We start from the raw sequence: 13,939 nt of genomic DNA, 5'->3' as shown, positions 1-13,939 counted from the left end.
TTGAATACAGTATTCATTTATTTTCTAAAGTTTTACAGAAACAGTATGGCTAAAATAAAATCTGATGAAACATCCACTCACTCATATCTACAATGCATAAATTATTTTACAGCTTTTACTGTACATTACCATCAAATTTAAGATTGTGTGAAGCCACATGTTACACGACATTAGTCACACTAGCAAAACAGCCACACTGCATTTGTGATGCTATCGTGTGTGGAGAGGCACCAACTGACTGTACAACTGAAAAATTATATACATAAAGAGACATATTGTTTACATTTGATACAGCATTGAAATAAGGCTTCTTTATGGCATACTGTAACTGTACTTTCAATAACTGTCTGTCAATAATTATCCACACCTGCATTTATTTCAAGACTGATGTTTGCCATGGTTTCTACCTGAGCACTATTTATGCCTATGCTGGATATTTTAGTCAAGATTTAACAGGAACAAAACAACCGGAGCGACACAGACGAAGACAGAACTTCAAATGACTTATTACAGAATCTCGTAAACTCAAAATGATGGCCACTGTCAGTTGAAAACGAAATGTTTGAAGCGGAGCTTCCTGTCAACGTTGTCAAATACGACAAAAAAAGAAGCACAAAAACACACCTAATGCAAATAGACATTGAGGCAAGACAATTTTTTTAAGGTAGGTTAGTTTCTGGTTCCATTATACTTAGCAGATACATGCTGTGTTTAGAGCTGGAAAAAAAAAACAGTAATATCTAATGATAATAACAGTATCATTGTTATCTGAGTACATATACCAGTAATATCGAATATAATTTTAAAAATGATTTAAATTAAGAGAAATGAGATTTGTTTTCTTCCTTGGAGCGAGTGAAACTGCCAAATAACCGTTTATCAAACTAGTGTTTCAGTAAGGGTGCAATTTCATTTTATATCTTCTAATACGTCCAGGCTACAGAGATTGAAAAAATATATGTTTGGGAACATCAAAGTAGGTACAATCGATCACATAATATGCATGAAAAGTTGATTAGAGATGGCTGCCGTTGTGCTGTCACACAGGTACATGTAAAAACCTCTTCTTTTTTTTTATTTTAAAACAGCATTTGCTTTCTCTGGTATGTGATGCTAAAGTCATAACAGTCTGTGCTCCCAAATGAAAATATATTAAAATCTAAAACACGTAGGGAAGTTTTCCTAACACTTGGACGTCTGAAATATATCGTCCACTCTTGATAGATGTGTAGACTGGGTGAGGATGGCCAAGCTACAGGCAGTTCAGCAGCATCGAAGGCTGTCCACAAGCTGCACTGCAAGACCAATGACGCATTGGCCTTTTGGCTGCTTAGTGTCTGCACACTTTCCAAATTACTGGACCTCGATACCTTGAGGAAAAGCCTGCGGCTCTCAGTTGCTGACGCCAGTGTCGGAGTTGGAGGTGACCACAGGGATGCGCGGCATCTTCTTGACTGGACTCGGGATGTGCTACAATGACAGATTATTTTAAACGGATGTCATATATACCACCGCAAAAAATATAATAATATTTAAAATGGAGCAACATAAAAATATACTCAAAAAACAGGCTGAGGTTTTAGTTCTAAAAAGCACATTTACTCTACCGAAGTTAAATATTACCGAAGTAAACTTAAAAAAAAAAAGGACACTACTTGGGTACTTTATGTGAAAAGTTAATAGATAATGTACTGTAACTGGAAAAATAAATATGCAGTTGCATAGCTAGAAGCTTCATTTTAATATGTTTGATTGGGTTTAATGTAAATTTGAATTGAATTCAGTGATTCTTTCACATCCTCCGAGAGCCTGCATACCTCAAGTGATACAAATAAAATATCAAACATCAAATACTCCAAGAATTATCCTTAGTGATTTATGTGCATTTCAGACTGTCCATCATAACCGTGCTTGTATGTGTCAGCCAAGATGATGAACAAGTGGTTCCAGGAACCATTTTGGTCAATTCGAAATTAGGGATGAGTGGTTTCGAAGAATAATCCAATTGCAATTTCTTTACCCCAATATTGTAATTTAACGGGTAATTCTTTTTTCAAGGTCATCTTCCCAGGGATTAAAAAAATAAAATAAACAAAATAAATAGCAATAAATCTGCATTTACAATAAACAATCAGAACAATTACCGGTAATCGAATTCAAATCAACATTGCAATGTAGTAGCACGCCATTTTCAAATCACAAAGGGTGCAATTAAAAAAACAAAACAAAACAACTTCATTTCAGTCGGTTGGTGGGCTTTATTTTCTACATAAATTTATATGTATATTTTTTTACATTTATTTATATAGTCAAAATAGCTTCAGTGCTTGAGTGCAGTTCAGATGCTCCAAATCTGACAACTTGAAGTAATAAAGCCACAGATTGGTTTGCATGATTGTTGTAATCTGAATTATGAATTACATCACACTTGATTGGTACACTTTTGTGAAACTGTCATTGTGAATGCTTAAAAGACTGCAATTCAAAGTCTTTAGTAAGATAACAACTCTAATTGAAGCATATAAATGAACTGCCTTTCATATTAATTTACTGTTATTTTAGTGCAAGCCTAATTTAAAATACCAAAACATGGAAGTATAATACACCTGATATTGTAATACAAATTAATTTATTGCTTGGGTTTATATGGAAGAAAAAAAAAATAATAATAATGGGAAGATGACCTTTAAAAAAAATTACATATTAAATCGCATTTAAAAAAAATAGAATTGGATTAAATTTCAAAATGGTTCAGCCCTAAACCCAGCTCGTGTTGTCTATTAGTGGGTGAACAATCCACTGCTTGGTGAATGTTGCTTCACAGTGATGACAAGATACGACACCGAAGGATCAGACAGTGATGTGGCAATGAACGCTTGGTTGCCACAGGAAAATGGCCATCCTGACTTGTAACACATTATAATGATTAACTATTTCAGTGATCGCAGTGTGCAATGAAAGAATATTATTTTGCCAGCTGTGAAGACTTGAGTTGTGTTCCAGAAGGTTTGAGATGGAATCTGTACCTCAGCAGCAGTGCTGGAGCGAACACGTTCTGACTCTGAAGGCAGGTCACTGTCCAGAGGTCTCCTGGCATATTCCCTACGGTGTTTCTCATCCACTCGTGTCAAGTACCAAGTACCTGGAAACAGATCCTCTGCGGAGCCACGAGGAACGTAGCTGGCTGGAAGGAGATATTGAAAATATTTGTTACAAACACTTGTCATAGATAGACTGGACCGTAGACTAGAGCAGGCTGAAAAGCGCATCATATCTTCAGGGGGTATTATTTTTATTTTTTTGCATATATCATGTCTACGTAAGTTCAATGCTTAAGTGCAAGTCAATATGTTTACGTATCATCGTTCGATGAAACGCCGCAGATTTGTTTGCATTCTTTTTGTAATCTGAATTATTTACACCACACTTGTTTGGTAGAATTAGTGTGAAATTGTCCTAGTGAAAACTTAAAAGACTGCAAGTCTTTTGAAGTAGTTAAATAAATACTTTTATTTTAATTGATAGTTCATTTGATTTATTTCAGTGTAAACCTAACGATGTTATTTATAATCTAGATTCATTTATAGTTTGTTAAAAGATACTTTGGAAGAGGACCTTCAAGAAAAAAAAAACTTGCATTAAATCACAATCACAATATTGGTGGAGGGGGTAATCGCAAATAAGATTACGTACTTTTCAATATCGTTTAACCCCAATATAACATAACATTCCTAAAAGAAGCATGTTTCACCTACTTCTATTTAATAGATTATGCTTAGTTTTCGCCTAATTGAATTGCTGCTTGAATCTGGCCCAGCAATATTTTGGTGTGCTTTTCCTGGCTATCACTCAGTGTGTCATCACTGTTTGTAGTCAATGTTCAACATAAACTTGGGAAAAATCATACCTAGGTGGTGGGTCTCCTCCCTGAGCTTCATGTTTTCAGAGAAGACAGCGGGTGAAACCTTCTTCCTCGACTCCAACCTGACCTTCAAGTCACTCATACTACCGATAAGTTTGTCAAGAGCAGAACCTGGGGGAGGCGAGTATCAATCACCACTGATTCATGTCAGACAAGTGAGCCCAACTGTGGGAAACTCACCAGGCGTGTGGTCCTGTGAGACCTTGAGGGAATACAGAGTCGCAGCGAATCCCGATCCATACGAGAAGACTCCAATCCTCTGGCCTGCCATCTGTGAAGATGTGTGTCTGCAACAAAGATGGCAAACATTTGAGTCAAACAACTGCACACTAAAATTCTTAATATAATTAAAAATCGAAACATGCAAGGCATTTGGGGCACATTTACAGCCTATTTTGGAAGTGAAAAAGATCCTATTTTACTTTTGGTAATACCATACACAAGATAAGGAACATTGATGATTTGTTAAATGGGAAGTCAACCCCCCAAAATTCTTTGCAATATGTTCCCTACGCTTTCAGTAGTCTAAACACGGCATTCTTATTAATATTGCGTTTGTGGCATATGAGTGAAGCAGCAAAATCCCCCCATTTTTAGCCATGTCAGGCGGCGGCCATTTTGCCACTATCTGTGGACCAAAAATGACATCACAGTTGGTCCAGTAACGACCAACCACGGCTCACCTGTTTTCTGAAGCTGAGATGGCTAAAAACAGGTGGATTTTAATTAAACTGTCTTCTGAAAAGTGTTGCACTAATTTAGTGTCATTTTTTTTAACTACCGTACATTTTTTTTTTTAATCACACCAAACATGTTCTTCATTTTTTTTTTAATGTTTATTTAATAAATAACTGTGTTATTGTATTTTTATTTGTTAGGCCATGTGTCAGAGCTGCAGAGGAGAAAGAGGACCAGAGCTCTGAAAAGCTGATTCAAACTAGGGCCGCACAATATATTGAAAAAAATATCAATATTGGCCCATGCAATGGGCATATCGCAAAGACGCTATCGGAAGAAGTTTCCTATGGATTTCGATGCTTTTGTCTAAATCTGACCAGTCTAAAAGCGCATCACCATCCAAAAATTCAAAATGATCAACTATATCTAGGGGAATTACAAATATTTGGTTAACAGTACATTGGTCTTGCTTATTTTGCCGCATGAAAAAAGGGTACTTATTTCCAGAGCTGGGCATTTTACTAAAAATTGAACGTCCGTTATTCGTCATCCGTCTGCAGCGTGGCTTCCGTTGTCGGTCATTCGCCTTTTTTTTTCCGGGGGGGGGGGAAAAATTGTGCCCGTCTATAGGCCGGTCTGCCTCTAATTTTAAACGGCTGTCCATCGGTGAGTCTCACTGTACTTTAATTCCCACTCTAGTGCCAAAGGTTTTGATGCACACCTCTCAATCAAATACAAACTAATAATTTCAAATTCTCCAGAATTTCAGGTTTTCCGTTTATCAATCTTGAAATAATGTCATTGCTATTTCTGACTAAAGGGAATGTGCCTTCTCTTACATGTGTGGCAATCCCAGCACATGGTCTTGATTTAATGTGTCTACTTCTTTCCCACATGGTTATAGCAACTACATGTCAACACAAAAGGCCGATCTTGAGACATACTGCGCAATGACTGATGCCAAGCAGCCGTAGACTGAGGGGGTATACATGTTTCCGTTCTGGTTGGATATGAGCAAAGAGAGCTTGGTCTTTCTCTCAAACAGGTCCGCACTGGCCTTCATGAAGGCCTTCTCAACATCCCGGTCAAAGTAGGTCTCCTCTGGCTTTATGTCTCTGCCAAAAGAAAAGACAACACAGCTCAAGTTTTATGAAATTACAAGGAATGCCAACATTCACAAGTAGCCAGCTGTAGTATAGTGGTTAATATTTTAGTTGTCGGTGTACCTGAAAGCATCAAGGCCAGTGAAGGGGCCCGTCTCAGTGTTCGGGCAGGGGTGGTTCAGAAAGTCATTCAGCATCAATCTGGCCAACGACTTCTGCACCAGCTTGCAGTATGGCGAGTGGAAGACCAGAAAGCCAAAGTCCTCCAACGAAAAGCACTTCTCTGAATCCTCTGTGGAGGAGAAAGGAAAGGCTTTAAAAAAATAAAAATAAAATTCAAGAAGTCCTTACAGGCTTTGTTTGTGAAAATAAAGCAACCTAGTAAATTGCAATCACATTTCCCTTTTACTGACTTATTGACCAAGAATGTCCCGACCACATTTTTTTTTGCACACCAGTCACCTAATTTATTGACTGACATTAGACAGTCCCTGATGCATTAAAAAAACTCATATTGTCTAAATTTTGTTTATTTGAATAAAAGTATCCAAACACACACACTTTTTATATTAATAAGTCCAGTGGAGTTGTGGGTCAAACAAAGTAAACAAAACGTTTTTATAGCATGAAAGTGATGCAGCATAAAATAACCATGCAAACAAAAACTGTCTTAAATAAACTGAAATCTACAAGCTAGCATCGCTTCTGAGTAAGTCACCGTGGACCCCCAACACGAGGTAACCTGAGGTCGCCTTTTTGGAGGTTATGTATGAGCAGCTGTTGCACAACTGGTGTGAATTGTTGGAGTAGGTGGGGTGACTTATGAATGTATAGTATTCATGATGGATACATTTCATGGCATAATTATTATTACTAGTTAAAGGAAGTGGTTAATAAGTAGCAGCTTGACTTCCATAGAATCAGTTTTTTCCTCAAGGTTGTTCATGACGTCCTACCAAGTGCTCAATTTGATATTGAGACTCTGCTTTGGTCAAAATTGTTCAAGGTCAAGCATACAAAAGAGCAGAGTACAGCTTACAGAGTTGATCAATGATTTACAATGACGCTTGGGCTTCCTCACTTTCACACATTTGCTCAGCAGATTAAAGGCTCATTTCATTAAAGCTACTTTATGATCACTGAACTCGGATAAACTTAGTACAGCAAGCCATGTAAATCCAGCAGCAAGTCATGTCTTAAGCCATCTCAATCAATTAGGCAGTTATCAGTTCACCGAACAAGCAAGTATACAAGGAAGCCATCCAACACAGAAACTGAACTCAAGACTATGCATTGCAAGTTTTTTTTTAAGTTAATACTAATATTACAGCTGTACTAACATACCAAGGACAATTTTGTGAAATATTAATGAGGCAATGGACCACCTTTGTATATAGGTCACTTCCATTTCATGTCATCAATACTTGTACCGGTGTTTGTCAGAATTTGAAAAAAATACCCTATTTACAGGGGAAGTCAAATAAAAAAAATGTTCTTTACAATGCCATAATATGAAAACTGGTGAGCCGTGACGGGCCATTTCCTGAACCCTTGGGCAATATGATGTCATTTTCAGTCAGCAGCAAGTGGCAAAATGGCCGCCTCCTGAGATGTATAAAACCTGGTGCTTAATTCACATTCCACAAACGCAGTATTCATCAGAATGCTGTGTTTAGACTAGTGGTCCCACATAGAACATAATATTGTACCGATTTTTTTCCAGTTACTTTCCACTTTAAGTCACAAATTGTGGATGCGTGACCATAGCTTATTTTCTGAGACTTTAGTTTGGTGAGCATTAATCAAATTTGCCATTTAATGTACTCATTAGGATCACCATTCCCTCAAGTAAACAAAAAAGATTAACACTGCACATTTTGCTTTTGTTTGCCTGTTATGGATTTTCAAACGCAACAAATATCTTGAAGTCCATCAGAATCCTGGAACATTTAGCATAAATGTTTGGGATTTCACACTGCAGTTCTTCCCCTGCTCTAATAATTTGACCATAACGTTGCGCCGATGTAGGTAGACTTTAGTTTAAGTATCTAATCAAGTCAGACACAAAATTAAAAAAATAAATATATAAATACAATGTTGGTAGCCTTTACTTATACATCAACTCTACAAAGACTTTTAACCAACCTCTTTGCCACTGAGCATGGATCTTATTGCGGTACACAGAGTAGCAGCGGTCCAAGGCACTCAGGTAGCACTCAATAGATAGCTTGCCATCCACCACAGGATATTCTGACATGAGGTTGGGTTTGTAGAAGTCGTATGCATGCTGCATGTGGGTTCCTCGCAGACCTAGAACATCATTAACACAAATTCAATTAAACAGCTTTCAATGCTAAAATGACAAGTAATTTGATAATTGTGAAAATCACAAGTGTAGAAAATAGTGTGTCTGATATGTTAATTTTCAAAGAGTACATCTATATCTTAACTGTATGAGCCTGTGGGCCTTCTATGGTGTACTCAACATAAATGAGTAACTCAACAGATTTATTACAAACCCTTGACAGCCTTTCAGAATCAATATTGTGGGCCGGAAGCCAAAAGTGGTTCGCGGACCCATTTTGGGTGGGCTGCAGACAGTAAAAAATGAATAGTACGCGTGTGCCCATATGGAACACAGCAGTTAAGCAACAGAAAATGTTATTCACTTGAGCTCTGGTCACTAATTTACTCTGTGAACACTGCAGCTCAGCCTCTGGCAAGCGGACGTCATAATCCTAATTGAAACTATGGTCATGAAAATAAATTGTTCAAGTTTAAAACTTCAATTGAAAGTATACATGACATTGCTGTCTTCAAAAAATTAACAAAAAAAAAAAACCTTAAATGTCATACACTACCATAATGACAGCTTTAATAATATTGTTTTTCTTCATCTACACTTAAATCAATAATATACCTAAAATTAACTAAATAAAAGCAATGGCTACTACAGAGCCAAAAAAAGATTATAAGTCAATCACAGTGAGGTCTTATAAGGTTACTACATCAGTCACTGATGAACAATTCACACACTTTCTGACCTCGTTCAAAGGCCAAAGGCGCATTGGGCCCGATGAGCATTGCCACAGCACCGGCACCGCCTGTGGGTCTGGCGCTTCCTGAGGCGTAAACAGCAATGTCCCCTGCCACAACTAAGGCATAGCGGCCTACAGAGAGAAAAGAAGATCAACCAAAAATAAAAAGTGCTGCCTATTAAATAGCAATTATATAACAGCAGCATTGCTGTACTACAATGAAATACATCGTGGTTCAGCTGTCAATCACGAAATTAATCTGTCAACATGAAACAAAGATCAAACTATTACTCATTCTACTTGTAAAGTGTGTGCGTTTTTTTTAAGCTTGTTTACCTACCATCCCATGAGCTGGATTCAACCCAATTTACAGCATTGAAGAGTGCAGCCGTCCCACCGTAACAGGCATTTGTGGTGTCAATGCCCTCCACATCAGTATTGCCCGAATCCTCAAACAGCTGCATGAGGACTGTCTTGACTGACTTGGACTTATCAATTATACTCTCAGTGCCAACTTCCAAACGACCTATTGAATCGTAAGACAGGCAGTTCTTCTCCATCAGTCTTTGGACCACTGTCAGACAAAGGGAGTTGATATCCTCACAGTCTGAGCAAAAGCCCATGCAGGCTTGACCCAGGCCCACTGTGTATTTGCCAGCTGTAACACCATCAAACTGTTCCAGTTCAGCTTGGTCCACATACTGGGATGGGAAGTACAGTTCCATGGCAATGATACCCACATCTTTGGGCCATGGACCCAAGCAGTTGTTAGAGGCGGAACCAGGCATCCTGTATCGGTCAAGAAGGTTTAATATTTATGCTCATGGTTATATACAGTGAAATGAAGGTAATAGATATACATATTTACAGTAAGGCCTTGTTATTTTCTTGAGGTTAGAAGACAATAAAACTGAAATCTATTTGTACTACGAATTGTAATATTCTACGCAAATAATTGTTCAATAAAATCATATTTACATCCAAAGTATTGACATTGGTTTTATTTTAAAGGTGAGATGTCCCTGGTACATAAACTTGCTCATAGAGGCAGAATAACAATAATTTCGCACTTTACATCGATGTCGAGGATCCAAACGCAAAACAAACAAACTACTGCATTATTATTAAATATAAAAACCTGCTATCGCTATGGAGTGCAAGTTCATAAAAATGTAATGTGACGCTTCCGCTGCTATCTACAGATAAGAAACACACAACGTTAGGCTTTTGTTAAAGTGATCCCAAAGGGAATGAGGAAGAAAACTGGGTGAAAGGTCAACGGAATTTGCCTGAAGTTTAAGATAGGTCATACACGGCAATGCCGTCAGCTGTAACTTGTTAGCTTGGTAAACGGCGAAGTGACAATTAGCCATACATAATGTCAATGACGTTATGGATGGCAAATTTGACAAAGGGAGAACGAATTGCTATTTTATTTGGATAAATTCCTCATTGATGATGATGATGACGATAAAGAGTCATCAGACTCGTCACGATGGGTCTCGTTCCCTACCCGGAACAAATAAGTTGACGGACATTCTTGAGCGCTGTCAAGCTAGCTCACGTCGGTGTTGTAACATGACACATTTTGGACAACATCTTAGATTACCAGTTCTCATTACAGTTGCTCAGTTACGCAGTACTTTATCTGATGTCAAAATATCACACACACACGCACACACACACACACCCATGTCCGACCAAGCTCATTCAAGGCTATCCACAAGCATAATAAAGAATCCAACCGATCGAATGTAATGGTAGGCATAAAACAATTCTTACCTGTGTGAGTGTAACGCCAGTAATATAATTTGGTTCGGGCTGAGCGCCAGTTAAGTCGTAGTTTTAAAACTGCAGTCACCCCGGCATAAGAGTATTTATGGACCGAGATGACAGGGAAGCGGAACCTATGCGCTACACACAAGACTGTTCGACCAATCAGATGACAAGATACTTTGGTCAAGGTACAATGCTATCAAGCGCGCAGATTTCCCGGCCAATCAGAAAGTAAGGATTGAAACCATGCGTCAGAGCTGTAAAACTGATCCAATAGAATCAAGTGCACGATATCTGGTGAGTGGGAACAACCAATCACAGCTTGAACGTAATTCCTGGCGCGGTAAGTAGATCGAGCAGTGGGCAACTCTAAACGTCTCCAGTCAAGTGTTGGCGGTGTGGTGGTGTAAAGGAACCTTAAAATAATTACCAAAACTCTATGAAATCTTCTCAAATGTGACCCTTAAGTCTACATACATTGTGAAGAACAAAAAGCAGTTAAATCACTAGACCAACAAAGACAATTATTCTACACTAAGCACAGATCTTTAATTTTATTTCAAGCTTTATTTGTTAAACAGTGCTCTTCATCCATCGATAGATCGCGCAAACTAAAAAAAATAAATTAAAAAAAAGAGCAGTTACAGTCAGCTAGAGCATTACAAGACTATATCGCGGATTTTTTGTAAACATCATTACAGTTGACATTTTTTTTATCCTGTTAGAACCATGTTTTTATGTTATCCATTACTGTTGCTCTCTCAATGTATAGTGTTTAACTGTGTTTGTATTTTAAAAGTCGCTAGACCTTTAACCCTTGGATGCATAACATGGGTCAAAAGTGGCCTGGCTGGGTTTTAATTTTCTATATTTTTGCAGTGAATTAATTTCAGCATTCAGTATTCCTCAATTAACTTGTTTTTGATATTCATACATCCTTGATTTATATTTTCTTTTCTTACGTTTTGAATAAAAAACATTTTTGATTCACTACACATAAGAGGTGCATGGAGGGCATGCCCAAAGTCCAAAACTAAATACATTATTCAGGCAATGGGAAGATGTGGGTTAAAAATAAAAAAAATAAAAACTGCCACACAAGAGGACATCAGATAGTACGGCCAAAGAAAGGGGACCAGGCTTTTGTGCAAGGAGCGCAAACACTTAGTGATCATTTGTGAGACATGAAAAAATTTAGATGGCAATTTGTGTTCTAGTGATGTGTTATGTCGTATTTTATTTTTTTTGGTCACATTCGCCCAGTTTACAGTTATTAAACTACAGATACTGTACAGTTCTCTTCAATAGCCGTGTTATTTGTTATCATAGGTAAAGTATGTGTGACAATATGACCAATAAACATGTTGCAAATATTAAATACATACGTGGTGCCCCCACTCACAGCTAAAATAATTATTTGAAACAAAATATTATTGTAGTATTGAGTCCGTCCATCCATCCATCCATTATCTATACTGCTTCTCCTCACAAGGGTCGTGGGGCGTGCTGGAGAATATCCCAGCTCTCTTCGGGCAGTAGGCAGGGGACACCCTGAATTGGTTGCCAGCCAATCGCAGGGCACACAAAGACAAACATCCGCACTCACAATCACACCTACGGGCAATTTAGAGAGTCCAATCAACTTACCATGGATGTTTTTGGAATGTGGGAGGAAACTGGAGTACCCAGAGAAAACCCACGCAGGCACGGGGAGAACATGCAAACTCCACACAGGGAGGCCGGAGCCGGGATCGAACCTACGACCTCTGAACTGTGAGGCGGACGTGCTAACCAGTCGACCGCCTAGTATTGAGTCATTAATTTTAAATCACACTTTGAAGAATGGGTTATTATTTTGTCCCATGTGTTTCAACTTAATTTAGTACTATAAAATCAACGAATGTTCATAAAGTATGAAAACAAAAATGGAAATAATGATCTGTTGTAGTTAAAAACAAGGTACCTAAAGGGAAAGTCAACCCAAACCGTTTTTTTTTTCAAGAATATGTTCCCTGCAAGTCCACGCAATATTTATCAGAATGCCCTGTTTCAACTAGTGGACTTGCATAGAACATATTCTTGAAAAAAAATGTTTGCGTTGACTTCCTCTTTAAAGAATGCTTGGAATATTCAATCATAAAGAAAAAATGATTTCAAAAGATGGACCGAAGAAAAACTCAACCAGCATGAAATAACATGGGAAATGAATGCGGGTCATTTTTGACCCATGTTGTGCATTACAAGGGGTGTACATATTTTGTTGTGCATCAGAGGGTTAAAACAATAAGTACCAAAAATGCTCATGCTAAATGCTAAAATAGAGGGTACTTTGAATAGTGTATTTCCAGAGCTGGGCATACTCCCTGTGTGACGGATCGGTTCGCCTATCACCCTATGACAGACGCCCATTTTGTAGGTGATAAACGATTGACGGGAAACCTAAAAAAAATAGCGTGAACTAAGCATAGTCGGAAGCCCATTTTTTGTCGATATGAAAAACATTTAATCTTCGTAACTTTCAATTATGATGCACGGCACATGATAAAAATGTCAGCGACCTTAATGTATCTGGTATCGACAGAGAGCTCCACTTCTCTGCTTTCAGAATCCATTGGAATTACATTGCTAGTTTAAATGGTTCAAGAGTTAGTCGGAGACGACAGGTTGGCATCATCATTGGACAGACCAAAATTTAGCGGTAGTTGGATGCAGTTTGTAGTCGGAAACGCAAACGGAAGCCCATTTAAAACTGTTAGGTAGGACAAAAAGCCATAAAATTTCCACGAAAACACTCGTTCGTACGTTTGGTTAAAAGCGGTGAGTACTTACTATTTTCGTTTTTATTGAGTCTTATTTGACTTTTTCATTGCCTCAAAAATACTTTTGCCGTGTGTTTTCCGTCACACCTTTTAAGCACTGTGTGTTTTCTTGTAGTAGCTTTTGAGCATAATGTTGATCTGTTGAGCATATTCATCACGCAGTGTATGTATACCACACTCAATTGTCAGGATGTCCTACCTGTTTGCGCCTCCATATAAGTATTCTTTCTTAGGGAATTTTTTAAAAGTTCTACCTACCAGTCTGCATGCTGCCATACCCACTGTGTGTGTGTGTGTGTGGGGGGCGGGGGGGGGTGTGCGCGTGCGTGCGTATGTATGTATGTATGTATACACACACAGTATATACACACGCACACATATACAGGTACAGTGGGTACGGAAGTATTCAGAACCCTTGAAATTTTTCACTCTGTGTCATTGCAGCCATTTGCCAATATCAAGAAAGTTCATTTTAATTCTCATTTAATGTACGCTCAGCATCCCATCTTGACAGAAAAAAAACTGAAATGTCTTTGCAAATTTATGAAAATAATAAAAACTGAAATATCATATGGTCCAAAGTATTCAGACCTTCATATTTAA

General features: G+C 38.1%; 1 protein-coding gene across 1 annotated transcript; it reads right to left on the bottom strand.

The window, feature by feature from the left end:
• Window positions 1-10,685, bottom strand: hmgcs1 (3-hydroxy-3-methylglutaryl-CoA synthase 1 (soluble)). Its single transcript, XM_086054209.1, has 10 exons — window positions 10,524-10,685; window positions 9,082-9,530; window positions 8,748-8,873; window positions 7,849-8,013; window positions 5,827-5,995; window positions 5,545-5,715; window positions 4,103-4,209; window positions 3,908-4,033; window positions 3,027-3,184; window positions 1-1,470 (listed from the first exon to the last, which is right to left on the bottom strand). The coding sequence occupies exons 2-10, from the start codon at window positions 9,527-9,529 to the stop codon at window positions 1,393-1,395; spliced, it is 1,548 nt and encodes a 515-aa protein (XP_085910335.1). The 5' UTR covers window position 9,530; window positions 10,524-10,685; the 3' UTR covers window positions 1-1,392.
• Between the last annotated feature and the right edge of the window lie 3,254 nt (window positions 10,686-13,939).

Source organism: Filicampus tigris, chromosome 15 (genome assembly GCF_054856515.1).
Source record: "Filicampus tigris isolate MCC_2025a chromosome 15, RoL_Ftig_1.0, whole genome shotgun sequence".
NCBI lineage: Eukaryota > Metazoa > Chordata > Actinopteri > Syngnathiformes > Syngnathidae > Filicampus > Filicampus tigris.
Note: the sequence above shows the minus strand (reverse complement) of the source record. Positions and strands in the feature narration are given on the sequence as shown.